Source organism: Drosophila santomea, chromosome 3R (genome assembly GCF_016746245.2).
Source record: "Drosophila santomea strain STO CAGO 1482 chromosome 3R, Prin_Dsan_1.1, whole genome shotgun sequence".
In the NCBI taxonomy this organism is placed as follows: Eukaryota; Metazoa; Arthropoda; class Insecta; order Diptera; family Drosophilidae; genus Drosophila; species Drosophila santomea.
In genome coordinates this window covers 6,466,476-6,478,432 of record NC_053019.2, presented here as the reverse complement: position 1 = coordinate 6,478,432, position 11,957 = coordinate 6,466,476, and the positions used below count along the sequence as shown (strand labels likewise).

General features: G+C 42.8%; 4 protein-coding genes across 5 annotated transcripts; 3 read left to right on the top strand and 1 right to left on the bottom strand.

Annotated features, from left to right (window-relative positions):
• Positions 1 to 15: 15 nt before the first annotated feature.
• On the top strand, positions 16 to 1,183 carry LOC120452513 (probable 18S rRNA (guanine-N(7))-methyltransferase). The gene is made up of 4 exons (XM_039636769.2): positions 16 to 189; positions 249 to 286; positions 342 to 907; positions 968 to 1,183. Exons 1-4 carry the CDS (start codon positions 151 to 153, stop codon positions 1,153 to 1,155), a joined length of 831 nt encoding a protein of 276 aa, XP_039492703.1. The 5' UTR covers positions 16 to 150; the 3' UTR covers positions 1,156 to 1,183.
• Positions 1,184 to 1,245: 62 nt separating this feature from the next.
• On the bottom strand, positions 1,246 to 2,154 carry LOC120452514 (dnaJ homolog subfamily C member 30, mitochondrial). Its single transcript, XM_039636770.1, has one exon. It carries the CDS (start codon positions 1,997 to 1,999, stop codon positions 1,322 to 1,324), a length of 678 nt encoding a protein of 225 aa, XP_039492704.1. The 5' UTR covers positions 2,000 to 2,154; the 3' UTR covers positions 1,246 to 1,321.
• Positions 2,155 to 2,383: 229 nt separating this feature from the next.
• LOC120452509 (protein unc-45 homolog B) lies at positions 2,384 to 5,854 on the top strand. Of its 2 annotated transcripts, XM_039636763.1 has the most exons (4): positions 2,384 to 2,525; positions 2,594 to 2,707; positions 2,765 to 4,057; positions 4,131 to 5,854. In XM_039636763.1, exons 1-4 carry the CDS (start codon positions 2,456 to 2,458, stop codon positions 5,693 to 5,695), a joined length of 3,042 nt encoding a protein of 1,013 aa, XP_039492697.1. In that variant the 5' UTR covers positions 2,384 to 2,455; the 3' UTR covers positions 5,696 to 5,854. The 2 variants fall into 2 exon arrangements, with proteins under 2 accessions (XP_039492697.1, XP_039492698.1); XM_039636764.2 differs by lacking the exon at positions 2,384 to 2,525 and having other exon boundaries at positions 2,536 to 2,707.
• Positions 5,855 to 11,473: 5,619 nt separating this feature from the next.
• Positions 11,474 to 11,957, top strand: LOC120453775. Its single transcript, XM_039638616.1, has 2 exons — positions 11,474 to 11,485; positions 11,535 to 11,957. Exons 1-2 carry the CDS (start codon positions 11,474 to 11,476, stop codon positions 11,820 to 11,822), a joined length of 300 nt encoding a protein of 99 aa, XP_039494550.1. The 3' UTR covers positions 11,823 to 11,957.

Sequence of the window (11,957 nt, the reverse complement as noted above, 5' to 3'; positions counted from 1 at the left end):
AGCGATAGACGAAACGTTTGTCAACGTTTTGTTGTGAATGACAAACAGCTGTTTGTTGATAGCACGTGTACCGAGATTATTTTGTTTATTAAAACGCTCCTGAATTTCTGTTCAAAGCTTTGCAAATTACAGACAAATCATACAGGTAGAATGGCTAGACGACCAGAGCATTCGGCGCCGCCAGAAATTGTGAGTATAGCCACGTACGGGCCATACAGAGAACCCTAAGCAATTTATGATTCCTCTAGTTCTATAACGATGATGAGGCCAAGAAATATTCCACAAAGTAAGTAGATTAATTAAATAAATTAACGAACTCATAAGAACTAAAACTTTTTTAGCACCCGCATCATTGAGATCCAAGTGGAAATGGCCGAACGTGCCTTGGAACTATTAGCGCTCCCGGATGATGATGAGTGTCGCTTGATTTTGGACATCGGCTGCGGCTCGGGGCTATCAGGAAGCGTTCTTGAGGACAGCGAACACATGTGGATCGGCATTGACATTTCGAAGTCTATGCTTGATATCGCAGTGGAACGCGAGGTAGCTGGGGATGTGATTCTGGGGGACATGGGCGAGGGAATGCCCTTTAAGCCGGGCACCTTTGATGGCGCCATCTCGATCTCTGCCCTTCAGTGGCTCTGCAATGCGGACAAGTCGTATCACAATCCTCACAAGCGCCTGCTGAAGTTCTTCACCACCTTGTTTTCCTGCCTGACTCGAACCGCCCGAGCTGTCTTCCAGTTTTATCCGGAAAACTCCGACCAGATCGAGATGGTCACCTCACAAGCCATGAAGGCGGGATTTTACGGTGGATTGGTTGTCGATTATCCAAACTCCGCCAAGGCAAAAAAGTACTACCTCGTGCTCATGACTGGAGGATCAGCTGAGCTGCCGAAGGCTTTGGGTTAGTTTAACTAACAATTATTAAATAATTCCTTGACATCATTTTTCTTTACGTTTGTAGGTTCACCTGAAGAGGAACGTCGTGTCAATTATATCAAAAAACGTGATGCTTGCCGTGAGGCCCGTGGGAAACCACCAAAGAAATCCCGCGATTGGATCCTAGCCAAGAAAGAGCGTCGACGTCGCCAGGGGTTGGAAACCCGCCCAGACACAAAGTACACTGCACGCAAGCGCACCGGCAAATTTTGAATAAAGTTTTTATATTTAATATTACAAAGCTTTTAATTGTTTTTATATGCAAGTCCCGCCTTTATTCAACCACAGTAAAACGGACATATCTCTTATTCATAAAAATATATTTTTTCGAATTTAATTCATTATACTTAAGTCTATGTACGCTGAGGACTAGATAACTCTACGATTGCTTCCCGGCTACTTTTTGTTCTCGCTCTTCTTGATCGCGTCTGTGTCGTTCCTCAGCCCTCCGTTTGGGGGTGTCGTAGGAGCTTTCGGCGAGGAACATCAGGTATACGGCTATTCCGGCAAAGATAAACGCCAGCAAGACCATGTCTGTCTCACCTGACATCTTGTTGGTCTCCTTTTGCACCTTAATTCGGTCATATTTGGCCTGGGCGGCCTGTCTCCGGTCAAATGATTTACCGTAGTGATTTCGGGACCACTCGTCAAAGTCATAGATGGGCGTACGGCCTTCAGAGTCCGCTACACGCGATTTCTGAAAACGCGATTTGTAAAACTTAGTCTCCGCATCGTCCTCGACTAAGGGTTCTGCCACATCCTGGACATCTTGGGCATATTGGGCGCCCGCCGTATGCACGATTCCCTTGTCGTAAAGACGACGCAGCCGATAGTTTCCCAGAATCTCATAAGCCTGATTGATTTCCCGGAACTTCTTGGCTGCGCTCTCACTTCCTTGGTTCCTGTCCGGATGGTAGAGCATCGAGAGCTTATAGTAAGCTGCCTTGATCTCGTTCTGCGTGCACTGACGTCCGATTCCCAGTGCATCGTAGTGGCTTATCTGGTGGCGTTGACCCAGGTGGAGACCGCGCAGCAGGAGCAGAGGTCGCCACAACATTGGGCTGTGCTGAAACGTCTTGGATGTGTCCTTTCGCCCGCTTCACTTGTTTTGGTTTCGTTATATCATATGAAAATTAAAAACAAAACGAATCAGCTGCTTGAACTTGAACTTGTTCACCCTCGCCAGCGTTGTTATCGATAGACCGATAGTATGCCGAACCAGTGGGGCTGTGCGAAGCAAAAATCAGCGAAGAGAAAAATAGCTAGAAAATAATTGATTAATAAACAAGCCCAACAATTTTTATAAACTTGTTTAAAAACTATTTTTATAATATCTCGATAGATAGAAAATATTTATTAACTAAACGACTGTCACAGACGTTTTTCACAAAATGTTCACAGAAGTACACACACACATTTTTCTTATTTTACAGAGGTAATATTTTGGGTATTTAAGACATTAGAATGTTGAAATTCCCCAGCTGTTTCGGCTGTAATAAAGAAAGCCAGACCTATGCTATTCCACTGTTCCAGACAGCTGTTTGGCCGATTCGCTGCGAATGGCAACTGTTGCAACTATTTTGGTTTGAATCTTCTCAATTTGTATTTATATATAGAACAGGGCAGCAGCCGGTTTAATTTTCTTACACAGCGTGCTTGATTTTCCCGCTAACCGTCTGTGCCTGTATCTGTGTGTATTCGAGAGCGATCGAGAAGTTTCTGCCGGTCCAAATTAAGGTCAGAAGGCACAAAACCGAACTGAATAGTGAGTCATTCGTGTTCAATAAGAAGTTGCAGCTATAGTTTTTGTCTTTTTATACAGAAAATTGTGTAAACATGACGAACACCATCCATACCGAGGAAGTGTCCGACGCGGGGTCCTACAAAGATAAAGGCAACGAGGCGTTCAAAGCCTCCCGCTGGGAGGAGGCCGTGCAGCACTATGGCAATGCCATTAAGTCCGGTTCTAAGCACAAGGAGCTGCCGGTTTTCTATAAAAATCGTGCTGCTGCCTATCTGAAGCTAGAAAAATATGAAAACGCCGTAGACGACTGCACTGAATCTCTAAAAGCGGCTCCGGGCGATCCAAAGGCTCTGTTCCGTAGGGCTCAGGCGTATGAGGCTCTGGAAAAGTTCGAGGAGGCCTACAGAGACGCCACCGCTTTGTTTAAAGCAGATCCCGGGAACAAAACCGTGCAGCCAATGCTCCAGAGGCTGCATGTCGTCGTCGAAGAGCGTTCAGCCCTCAATGCCAAGACTTCCACGAAAGTCCAGCAGATGATGGATCTTACTTTTAATTTGGGCACGCCCATCGATAAGCGACGAGCCGCAGCCAATAACCTTGTAGTTTTGGCCAAAGAGCAAGTTGGCGCAGAACTACTCTACAAGGAACACTGCATCGCCAAAGTGGCCTCTCTAACCAAGGTGGAAAAGGATCAGGACATTTATGTGAATATGGTGCGTTTAGTGGCTGCGCTTTGCGAAAATAGCGTGGAGCGTACAAAAGGCGTTTTAACAGAACTGGGAGTACCGTGGTTCATGAGGGTTCTCGACCAGAAACACGAGGACTATGTGTCCACCGCCCAGTTTTGCTTACAAACAATATTAAACGCATTGTCTGGGCTTAAGAACAAAACCGATTCGAAGCCGGATAAGGAGCTGTGCACTAAAAACAACCGGGAAATTGACACACTCCTTACATGCCTAGTTTATAGTATCACGGATCGCACGATTTCTGGAGCAGCTAGGGATGCCGTTATTGAGCTTATAACCAGGAATGTCCACTACACGGCATTGGAATGGGCTGAACGCCTGGTAGAGATCAGGGGTCTGTGCCGTCTGCTGGATGTGTGCTCTGAACTGGAGGATTATAAGTACGAGAGTGCAATGAATATCACCGGCTCATCATCCACAATTGCTTCCGTTTGTCTGGCCCGCATATATGAGAACATGTACTACGATGAAGCTAAGGCAAGGTTCACGGACCAGATCGACGAATACATTAAGGACAAACTTTTGGCGCCTGATATGGAATCCAAGGTTCGGGTTACTGTTGCGATTACTGCCCTGCTCAACGGTCCATTAGATGTGGGCAATCAGGTCGTGGCCAGAGATGGTAAGATCTTTTATATGATTTCAAAAATAATAAATACATTTTTTTTAATATTATATAAATAAATTTGTTACAGGAATATTGCAGATGATTTTAGCAATGGCTACGACCGACGATGAGTTACAGCAGCGAGTAGCCTGTGAGTGCCTAATCGCCGCTTCCTCTAAAAAGGACAAGGCCAAGGCACTGTGCGAGCAGGGAGTGGACATCTTAAAGCGGCTCTACCACTCCAAGAACGATGGTATTCGAGTACGTGCCCTGGTAGGTCTTTGCAAGCTGGGTAGCTATGGCGGTCAGGATGCGGCAATTCGACCATTTGGGGATGGAGCTGCTCTGAAACTGGCGGAGGCATGTCGTCGGTTTCTGATAAAACCCGGAAAGGATAAGGATATCCGTCGTTGGGCTGCCGATGGTCTGGCTTATTTAACACTGGATGCTGAATGTAAGGAGAAGCTCATTGAGGATACGGCTTCCATTCACGCTCTAATGGATTTGGCCCGCGCTGGAAACCAGTCCTGCCTCTATGGTGTGGTCACCACTTTTGTAAATCTGTGCAATGCGTATGAGAAGCAGGAGATGTTGCCGGAGATGATAGAACTTGCTAAGTTTGCTAAGCAACACATACCGGAGGAGCACGAGCTGGATGACGTAGATTTCATTAATAAGCGTATTACAGTGCTGGCAAATGAGGGCATTACAACTGCTCTTTGTGCATTGGCCAAAACGGAAAGCCACAATTCGCAGGAGCTGATTGCAAGGGTCTTGAATGCGGTTTGTGGCCTGAAAGAGTTACGAGGAAAAGTGGTCCAAGAAGGCGGCGTTAAGGCGCTGCTTCGTATGGCGCTTGAGGGCACTGAGAAAGGAAAACGCCATGCTACCCAGGCGTTGGCCAGGATTGGCATAACCATTAATCCGGAAGTATCTTTCAGTGGTCAGCGGTCGCTTGATGTAATCCGTCCTTTGTTGAACCTTTTGGAACAGGACTGCACAGCGCTTGAGAACTTTGAGTCGCTAATGGCACTCACCAATCTAGCCAGCATGAACGAGAGCGTGCGCCAAAGGATAATTAAGGAGCAGGGGGTCTCCAAGATAGAGTATTATCTGATGGAGGACCATCTTTACCTCACCCGTGCAGCTGCCCAATGTCTGTGTAATCTGGTTATGAGTGAGGATGTCATTAAAATGTTCGAGGGCAATAACGACCGAGTGAAGTTCTTGGCACTGCTCTGCGAGGATGAGGACGAGGAGACCGCTACGGCTTGTGCCGGAGCTCTGGCCATCATTACTTCAGTGTCCGTCAAATGCTGCGAGAAGATCTTGGCGATCGCCAGCTGGCTGGACATTCTGCACACTCTGATCGCAAATCCCAGTCCGGCAGTCCAGCATCGTGGCATTGTGGTTATTCTAAACATGATCAATGCTGGCGAGGAGATCGCCAAAAAGCTGTTTGACACCGACATTATGGAACTGCTGAGCGGTTTGGGTCAGTTGCCAGATGACACGCGTGCCAAAGCCCGAGAGGTGGCCATCCAGTGCTTAGCGGCGGCGGAGCGATACAGGATCATCGAGCGGACTGACGATGCAGAGATCCCCGATGTGTTTGCCGAGAACGCTAAAATATCAGAGATTATCGAAGATTAAGCGAAATTCGTTTGTAGTCTGTCCTTTAGTGCCTTTTGTTCCTCCACCATTTATTTTCTTTAATGAACTCACAGCGTCATCGCAAAACTTAACTTATTTTTTTAAAATATCAAATGTACTTAAAGGTTTTATTAATATTGATCGAATTTATTTCACACAGTTCGTTTTAAGAGTTGGTTTGTTTCATTCTTTGGTGGGTGGGATAATATATTTTAATTAAACTAGATAGGACGAGTTCTGCAATACAATTAGGAACATTCAGTAATTCAGACTAATCCTAGTCTATGTAATCTATGTAGTCGTCTTATATCCACCCGTAATTGCTGTGGTCCAATGTGAGTTGATTATGAATTGCCAAAAAGAGTTCTCAATTTTTCCTATATTGCCATTTTTGGGGCTATCAATTGGACACACATGACATTACAGTTCCTAAGGCTTTTAAGGACTTGGCGCACATTCTTGATGCCGATATTCTTTCATGCCCAGCAACCAAGTTGCCAGTCGCCGTTCGCAGAGTGCAACTGGATGCAAACTGGCTAGTGTTTTCCCACCGACTCGAATTTCCCCGGCGCACTACCTTGGTAGGTTTTCTATTCATTGCCACACTTAAACTGACATTAGTCGCCATCTAGAGGTAGCTGACTTCCTCTAATGCACAAATAATTGCAGTAGATGCTTCTGATGTTGCAGTGTCAGGTAGCCGGGAATTCCGAGCGGCGCATCTCTTCCAGCTGATTGCTCAATCTCATGAAAATATGATTAAATAAATAATTGTTGCTTTAATTTAGTTTTGCTCAGCGCAGTGGGAAATGGGCGAGTGTTTCGGTTGCCAGGTTGCTCGGTTGCTAATGGAGCCACCAAGACTTAACGGCATTTGGCCGCAATCCTTTATCCTTTTCTTAAAACGATTTGCTGTGCACACTTTGAAAATCAATAATAAGTTGGTAAAAGGTGCAGTAATGAGGAACAGTTTAGTATAAGATGTTGATTAAAACTGCGGAAAGAAACAACCTAATGCTTGAAAAACGAATTCCGCGGCATGAAAAATCTTCTTCTATTTGAGAAATCGATAATGAAAAAAAATAATCCCAGACTAAATCCCCAAGAAGCGGAAACTTTCAGTTTCGGTTTCGATGAAATTGCATTTCCCAAAGAAAATGAAAAGTCGAAAACCCTCAACCCATCTTTGTTTACGTTCCACATAGCGACATCTTTGGTCAAAGCAATGGAAGAACTTTCCCAGTCGAAGTAAAAGTTTCAACCAGATTGATCGGCTTAAAGCCGCTACGACTAACTGGCCAACAAACACCGGCCGCTAAATGATCATTAAGGTGCGTAAAACGAAACCGAACTGGACCGAGTTGTATTTACTTTTTCGGCATTGGTCAACATTAGACATTTTGTCCTAATTACACAGACGACAGTCACAGACGGAGTGCCAAAGAGTTGGCTAAGACTGTGAATCGGAGGCTCTGGCTTAGAGCTTCATCGGCTTGATTGGCGACGTACATATGTGCAACTTCACTTTCCATTTAATCTCGTTTCGGTGGCGCGGAGCGTTTCAGTGTGGTGCAACAGTGGTGCCGCACAATTTGTCCCGTGGAAATCGAAAGCCGATTTTCATGTCAATATTTTTGTTTAATAAACTGGACGACTCAAGTCGTCTGCGCATGCGGAAAATATGCAAATTACCATTGACGGGCATCATAAGGTGCCCCCAGGCAATGCAACGCAACAAATTTGCACTGGGAGAAATACAGCGAACTATGCGATGAACTGACTTTTAATTGATTTAATCATGGATGTGACATTGCCTAATTTCCAAACAAAAAATTTATATATACGCAATTGATATTGAATTTACTCAAGAGATATTTCTTTTACTTTTTATTCATCAACTAATACACAAATTGAATTAATTTTGTTTTGTTAGTGTACTGATACTGATGCAGGGGCACAAAAACACAGATTCACATACACCGCCAGCCAAGTTGCGTTGACCGATTGAACGAAAGTGCAGGCAGCAAAAGATACGGGATGAAAGATGAAAGTTGTCCGCGAGTAGAATGACGATGCTGAAAGTGCAAGTGGCTAGGCGGATCGCTCGAATCGATGTAAGACGGTTACGGTTATGAAGACATCAGATTGGTGCAGGTGTAAACTCAGGTTGCATGAGTGGTTTCCCTTTTGGAAGACTTGGATTTGTATTCCAAACTGGCAGAACTTGGAGTCCAATGATGAATGTGTGAATTAAATGGTGAATATCGTGACAATACAAATTGTTAAGCGTACACTAAAACTATTGTGATATCTAATTTGAAATATTTCTTTGGTGTGATTTGGCCTTATTTAAAGCCAAATCACAGATATGTAACATAAATAACAGTCTACACTCCTCGCGAACAATGAAGACAGCATAGAACTATAAATATATTCCAATCAGTACTCTAAAGAGATGTTAAGGAGAAAACCAACCATGTGATTTCCTTAGCATTTATTTAAGCGACGTGAATGAAAGGTTAGGCTTTTCTAAAAGCATTAAATTCCTGAAAAATGGTAAAATTATGGCCCCACAACCGGTCAACTTTCCCAATTTAAAGCTTTGGGTTTTACCGGACAGCAAATTAGTCGAGCCTTTTTTATCCCCTTTCCCCTGCCAGACATTGGTAAATAGTTTTTTCCTTTTCACCGGAACTTGTGGACAATTTGCCAAAGCACCGCCAAACCAAACTCGTACAGCGATTTTCCTTTGCATTGGCCATGGTAATTAATCAAACTGCTGTCATCCGCCGAAAAGCGTTCGTATCGATTGCTAAACGCAAAAATTTGCTGCAATACAAAAACATGACCGCTGCTAAAAAACAGGCAGCAAGCGACCGAATAATTCAAAAAGCCAGGAGAAGTTGTGGCGATAGTCAGAAAGTTTGCTTAAAAATTTATATTAGTCGAATGTCGTTTGCCGGGATCGTTAAGATACTCGTTCCATCCTCCAATAGGGGACGAATAAAGACTAAACCAACAGAATCATCGAATGCCATTAGTAACTTGGTCGGAAACTTGCAACAATGTAGTCAGCTAGCCATGAAATTGCACTCGAAAGAAGCTCTCTTAGCTAAAAATATAAAAAATATTACCTAAATTCCTACTAACCTTAAAAATCAAAACACATTATTGAAGGCACTTTCCACTCGAATTTATAATAAAATGCATTTAATATAGTTTAATGGGGATCGATTTATTTTAAGAATATAGACCAACATTTCTGGCAGTGTAGATGCATTTGCCTTGGTGCCTGCCGTAGGTGATAAGAAATAATTGAAAAGATTGTCGGGCATTTGAATCAATTGAATGGGCCCAAAGAGCTGCAAGAAGAAGAGCCGCGCAGGGCCATAATTAGGCGATTGGCGATTGTGTATTTGTGGTCGAGTGCCCGAGTGCAAATGTTTATGTTATGACAATTGTCGACCACACAAGAAAAGGGGCTGGAACCCGAACATCCCGAGATGGGTGGTGGGGGTCCAGTGTCGGCCAAACTGTGCTCTGCCCACTGTCATTAAGGTTACGCCACTTGCTTTCTTTTCGCTGAGCTTGCAGTTTTGCCTCAGATTCCCACCCATCCACTCCACTGTCCTCTCACCTTGCCTTAATTGTTTTGTTGCACTGGGCGGGCGAGAGAGGCAACTTTCTATTTGCACATTTTCACAGGGAAAATATTTAATTTTCCTCCTTTTTGGATTGGAAACCACGGTAAATGCTTGCTTTTTATTGAAGATGCGACTTGCGACAGCAGCTGAAAACGATAATATTTCTTTGCCGCCTCATTTCAAGTGGGAAATTTCAAATAGTGATGTGTCACAGCCGCCAGCTTTGTGTCGTTGGTAATATATGTACAATATGTAATATCACAAGTCGGACCCACTTACCCGAATATTGAATTCCCATGTTGAATCCTTTTTAAAATATTTAGGGTATATGTACAAAAAATAAGTACTTTTGCTTACACTGAGCTCACGCTTGATAAGCACATTGTCCGCTACTAAAATAAATTATTATAATTTCAGCCCTCTTAGATTGGTAATTAAGTTTTGCACATAATTATTTCGATAGCTTTCAAAAACATGGTCAACAACATTTTCCTGAGTAAATCTCAGATGTCATTCGTTCGACTTGCTATTATACATAAATGTACAAGTTTTAAAAACTGTAGTTACCTAAATTAAGCTCGAATAAATCTTCAATAGGAAGGCAAAGAATAGTGCTTGTTGTGTTTGTTGGAAATTTCGATATTTAAATGCATTTTTTACTTTCGTTAATAGCTGTCTGCAGTCGAGCGAGTTTCGCAGCCTTAATTATGCCTTTCATATGGGCCTCGGCATTGGTCTGCGACGACCCTTTTTATGTGCAAACTTTGGCGCGTTTTATGGACCGCTCATTAGAACCCGAACAGGGCCAACAAACAGAATCGGGCCCAATGCGTAGGCCAGAAATGAATAGGAAAGGGGTTTCGACGCTGCGTGCCGCTCCTTTATGACGTTAAGATTGGGATGTCGACGACGATGGCTGAATGGGGTTGGTAAGAACTACACTGCGATGAACACATTTTCTTTAAATTTGAATGAAGCGTCCTAATTCGATTTGTCACTTTATCTTCTTACGACATGATTTACATATAAAAATGTATGTATTAATTTATGTATTATATACTATTGTTCTCGTCTAAGTCAAACTTGAGGATAAAGGGTGTACTTGAAAAGTTGAATTATAGCATTTTAACAAGTTTTATATAAAAAGTAAAATTCACATACCAAAGCAATTTTTATTGCTGTGGAACGGCAGGCGGCAAAGAAGGCAAAGTCGTGGACTGGGAAGTGGTGCGCTCGGCTCATTATAATGGGCGGCACTTTATTTAAAAGCGCACACGGCACATCATTAACAAGGCAAATGCTATGCAATGCCAGTTCAGTGCTGCTCAGATCAGTTCCCTTCGCAGCTCGGGTCCGAGGGCCAGAAGGATGTTTGTACATACATATTACATACACATGTGCATACATGAATGCGTCTCTATTAGCGAACGCGGACCGCACGCACTCGCTGGGGAAAGCGGGGCGTGCAGTAGATTTCATAATATCTCAATTGATGAGAGGGGTCCATCAAGCTCCTTGGCACAGTGGTTAACTACCCTACATAAACTGACGAAAAGCAGTAAGAAGAACTTTATTAGGTTTAAAATAGAACAAGACACACATGTTTTGGACGTCCAGCAAATTTTAAAATAAATATATTTTTGGTAAATGTAGGCATTAAGGAGATGCTATATATAATACCTCGACAAGTAAAAATAGGAGTTTCCTCATTACCACACATACTGAAGAAATGGGTCAAAAACCATTTGCTGATCGAAGGTCTTTACCATACAATTGCCTTTAATCACAGTTATCAACCCTTGGAGTGACATCTGTGACATTCTTTGTTGTCGCCAGCCAATAATTACTGATAGCATTAAATACAGTGGCGTATGAATTTGGGTTTGGGGGATTGTTTGGGACTTAGGAGGACCATGTATGACTTTCTTTAATAAGTTTCAAAGATTCGACAACTACGTCGGTTACTTTAAAAAATTTAATTTTTTTATATTTCATTTGACAAACCCCCTCTTATAATCTTGTTGTTGTCATTCAAATTGTTGTTGATAGTACAAAGTACACATACGTGTTTCTTTAAAGAATCTTTAAATGCGACTTAAAAGTGATAATAAATTCATTTTGAAATCAACTTGCAATGGAGTTGCTGGTAAGAAGTATTTTGAATTTATATTATTTATATTAAAGTTTATTTGCAGAAGTACTTAATTTGTGTCCTTTTGGCCACCCAGTGGACTACAGCTTACCCAACGTTTTCGAACTTACCTCAGATAAACCTTGACAAACTCATGGGGAATATTGTTGACGTTGTCAATGCAGGAATAAACTTGCACTTGCAAACTCAGCATAAAAGTGAAAGTGGAAAAGATGGCGATAGACTTTACGGTGGAGATTCCTATAGCAAGGGACAATCTGGTGGTGGCCCACCAATTATTGGAGTCTCTAAATATGATATCATAGATCTAAAGTCCACAAAGCCGAATTAGGGTAACTCCTTCACGCATATTAAAACAAGTAACTGGCATAAGAACCCCATGTGAAATGTAAAACAGGTTCTGTAACTACCATAAATGAAATTTGTTAAATTCTGAACATTTCATTAAGTGCCATATGCTTTCATA

Bases quoted from the DNA above. Each gene is read 5' to 3' on its own strand.
- LOC120452513 (XM_039636769.2), top strand. From the start codon at position 151: ATGGCTAGACGACCAGAGCATTCGGCGCCGCCAGAAATT. The intron at 190-248 runs GTGAGTATAGCC...TGATTCCTCTAG, and splicing joins ATTCGGCGCCGCCAGAAATT to TTCTATAACGATGATGAGGC. The intron at 287-341 runs GTAAGTAGATTA...AAACTTTTTTAG, and splicing joins GCCAAGAAATATTCCACAAA to CACCCGCATCATTGAGATCC.
- LOC120452514 (XM_039636770.1), bottom strand. From the start codon at position 1,999: ATGTTGTGGCGACCTCTGCTCCTGCTGCGCGGTCTCCACCTGGGTCAA.
- LOC120452509 (XM_039636763.1), top strand. From the start codon at position 2,456: ATGCTATTCCACTGTTCCAGACAGCTGTTTGGCCGATTCGCTGCGAAT. The intron at 2,526-2,593 runs GTTTGAATCTTC...TTTCTTACACAG, and splicing joins CAACTGTTGCAACTATTTTG to CGTGCTTGATTTTCCCGCTA. The intron at 2,708-2,764 runs GTGAGTCATTCG...CTTTTTATACAG, and splicing joins GCACAAAACCGAACTGAATA to AAAATTGTGTAAACATGACG.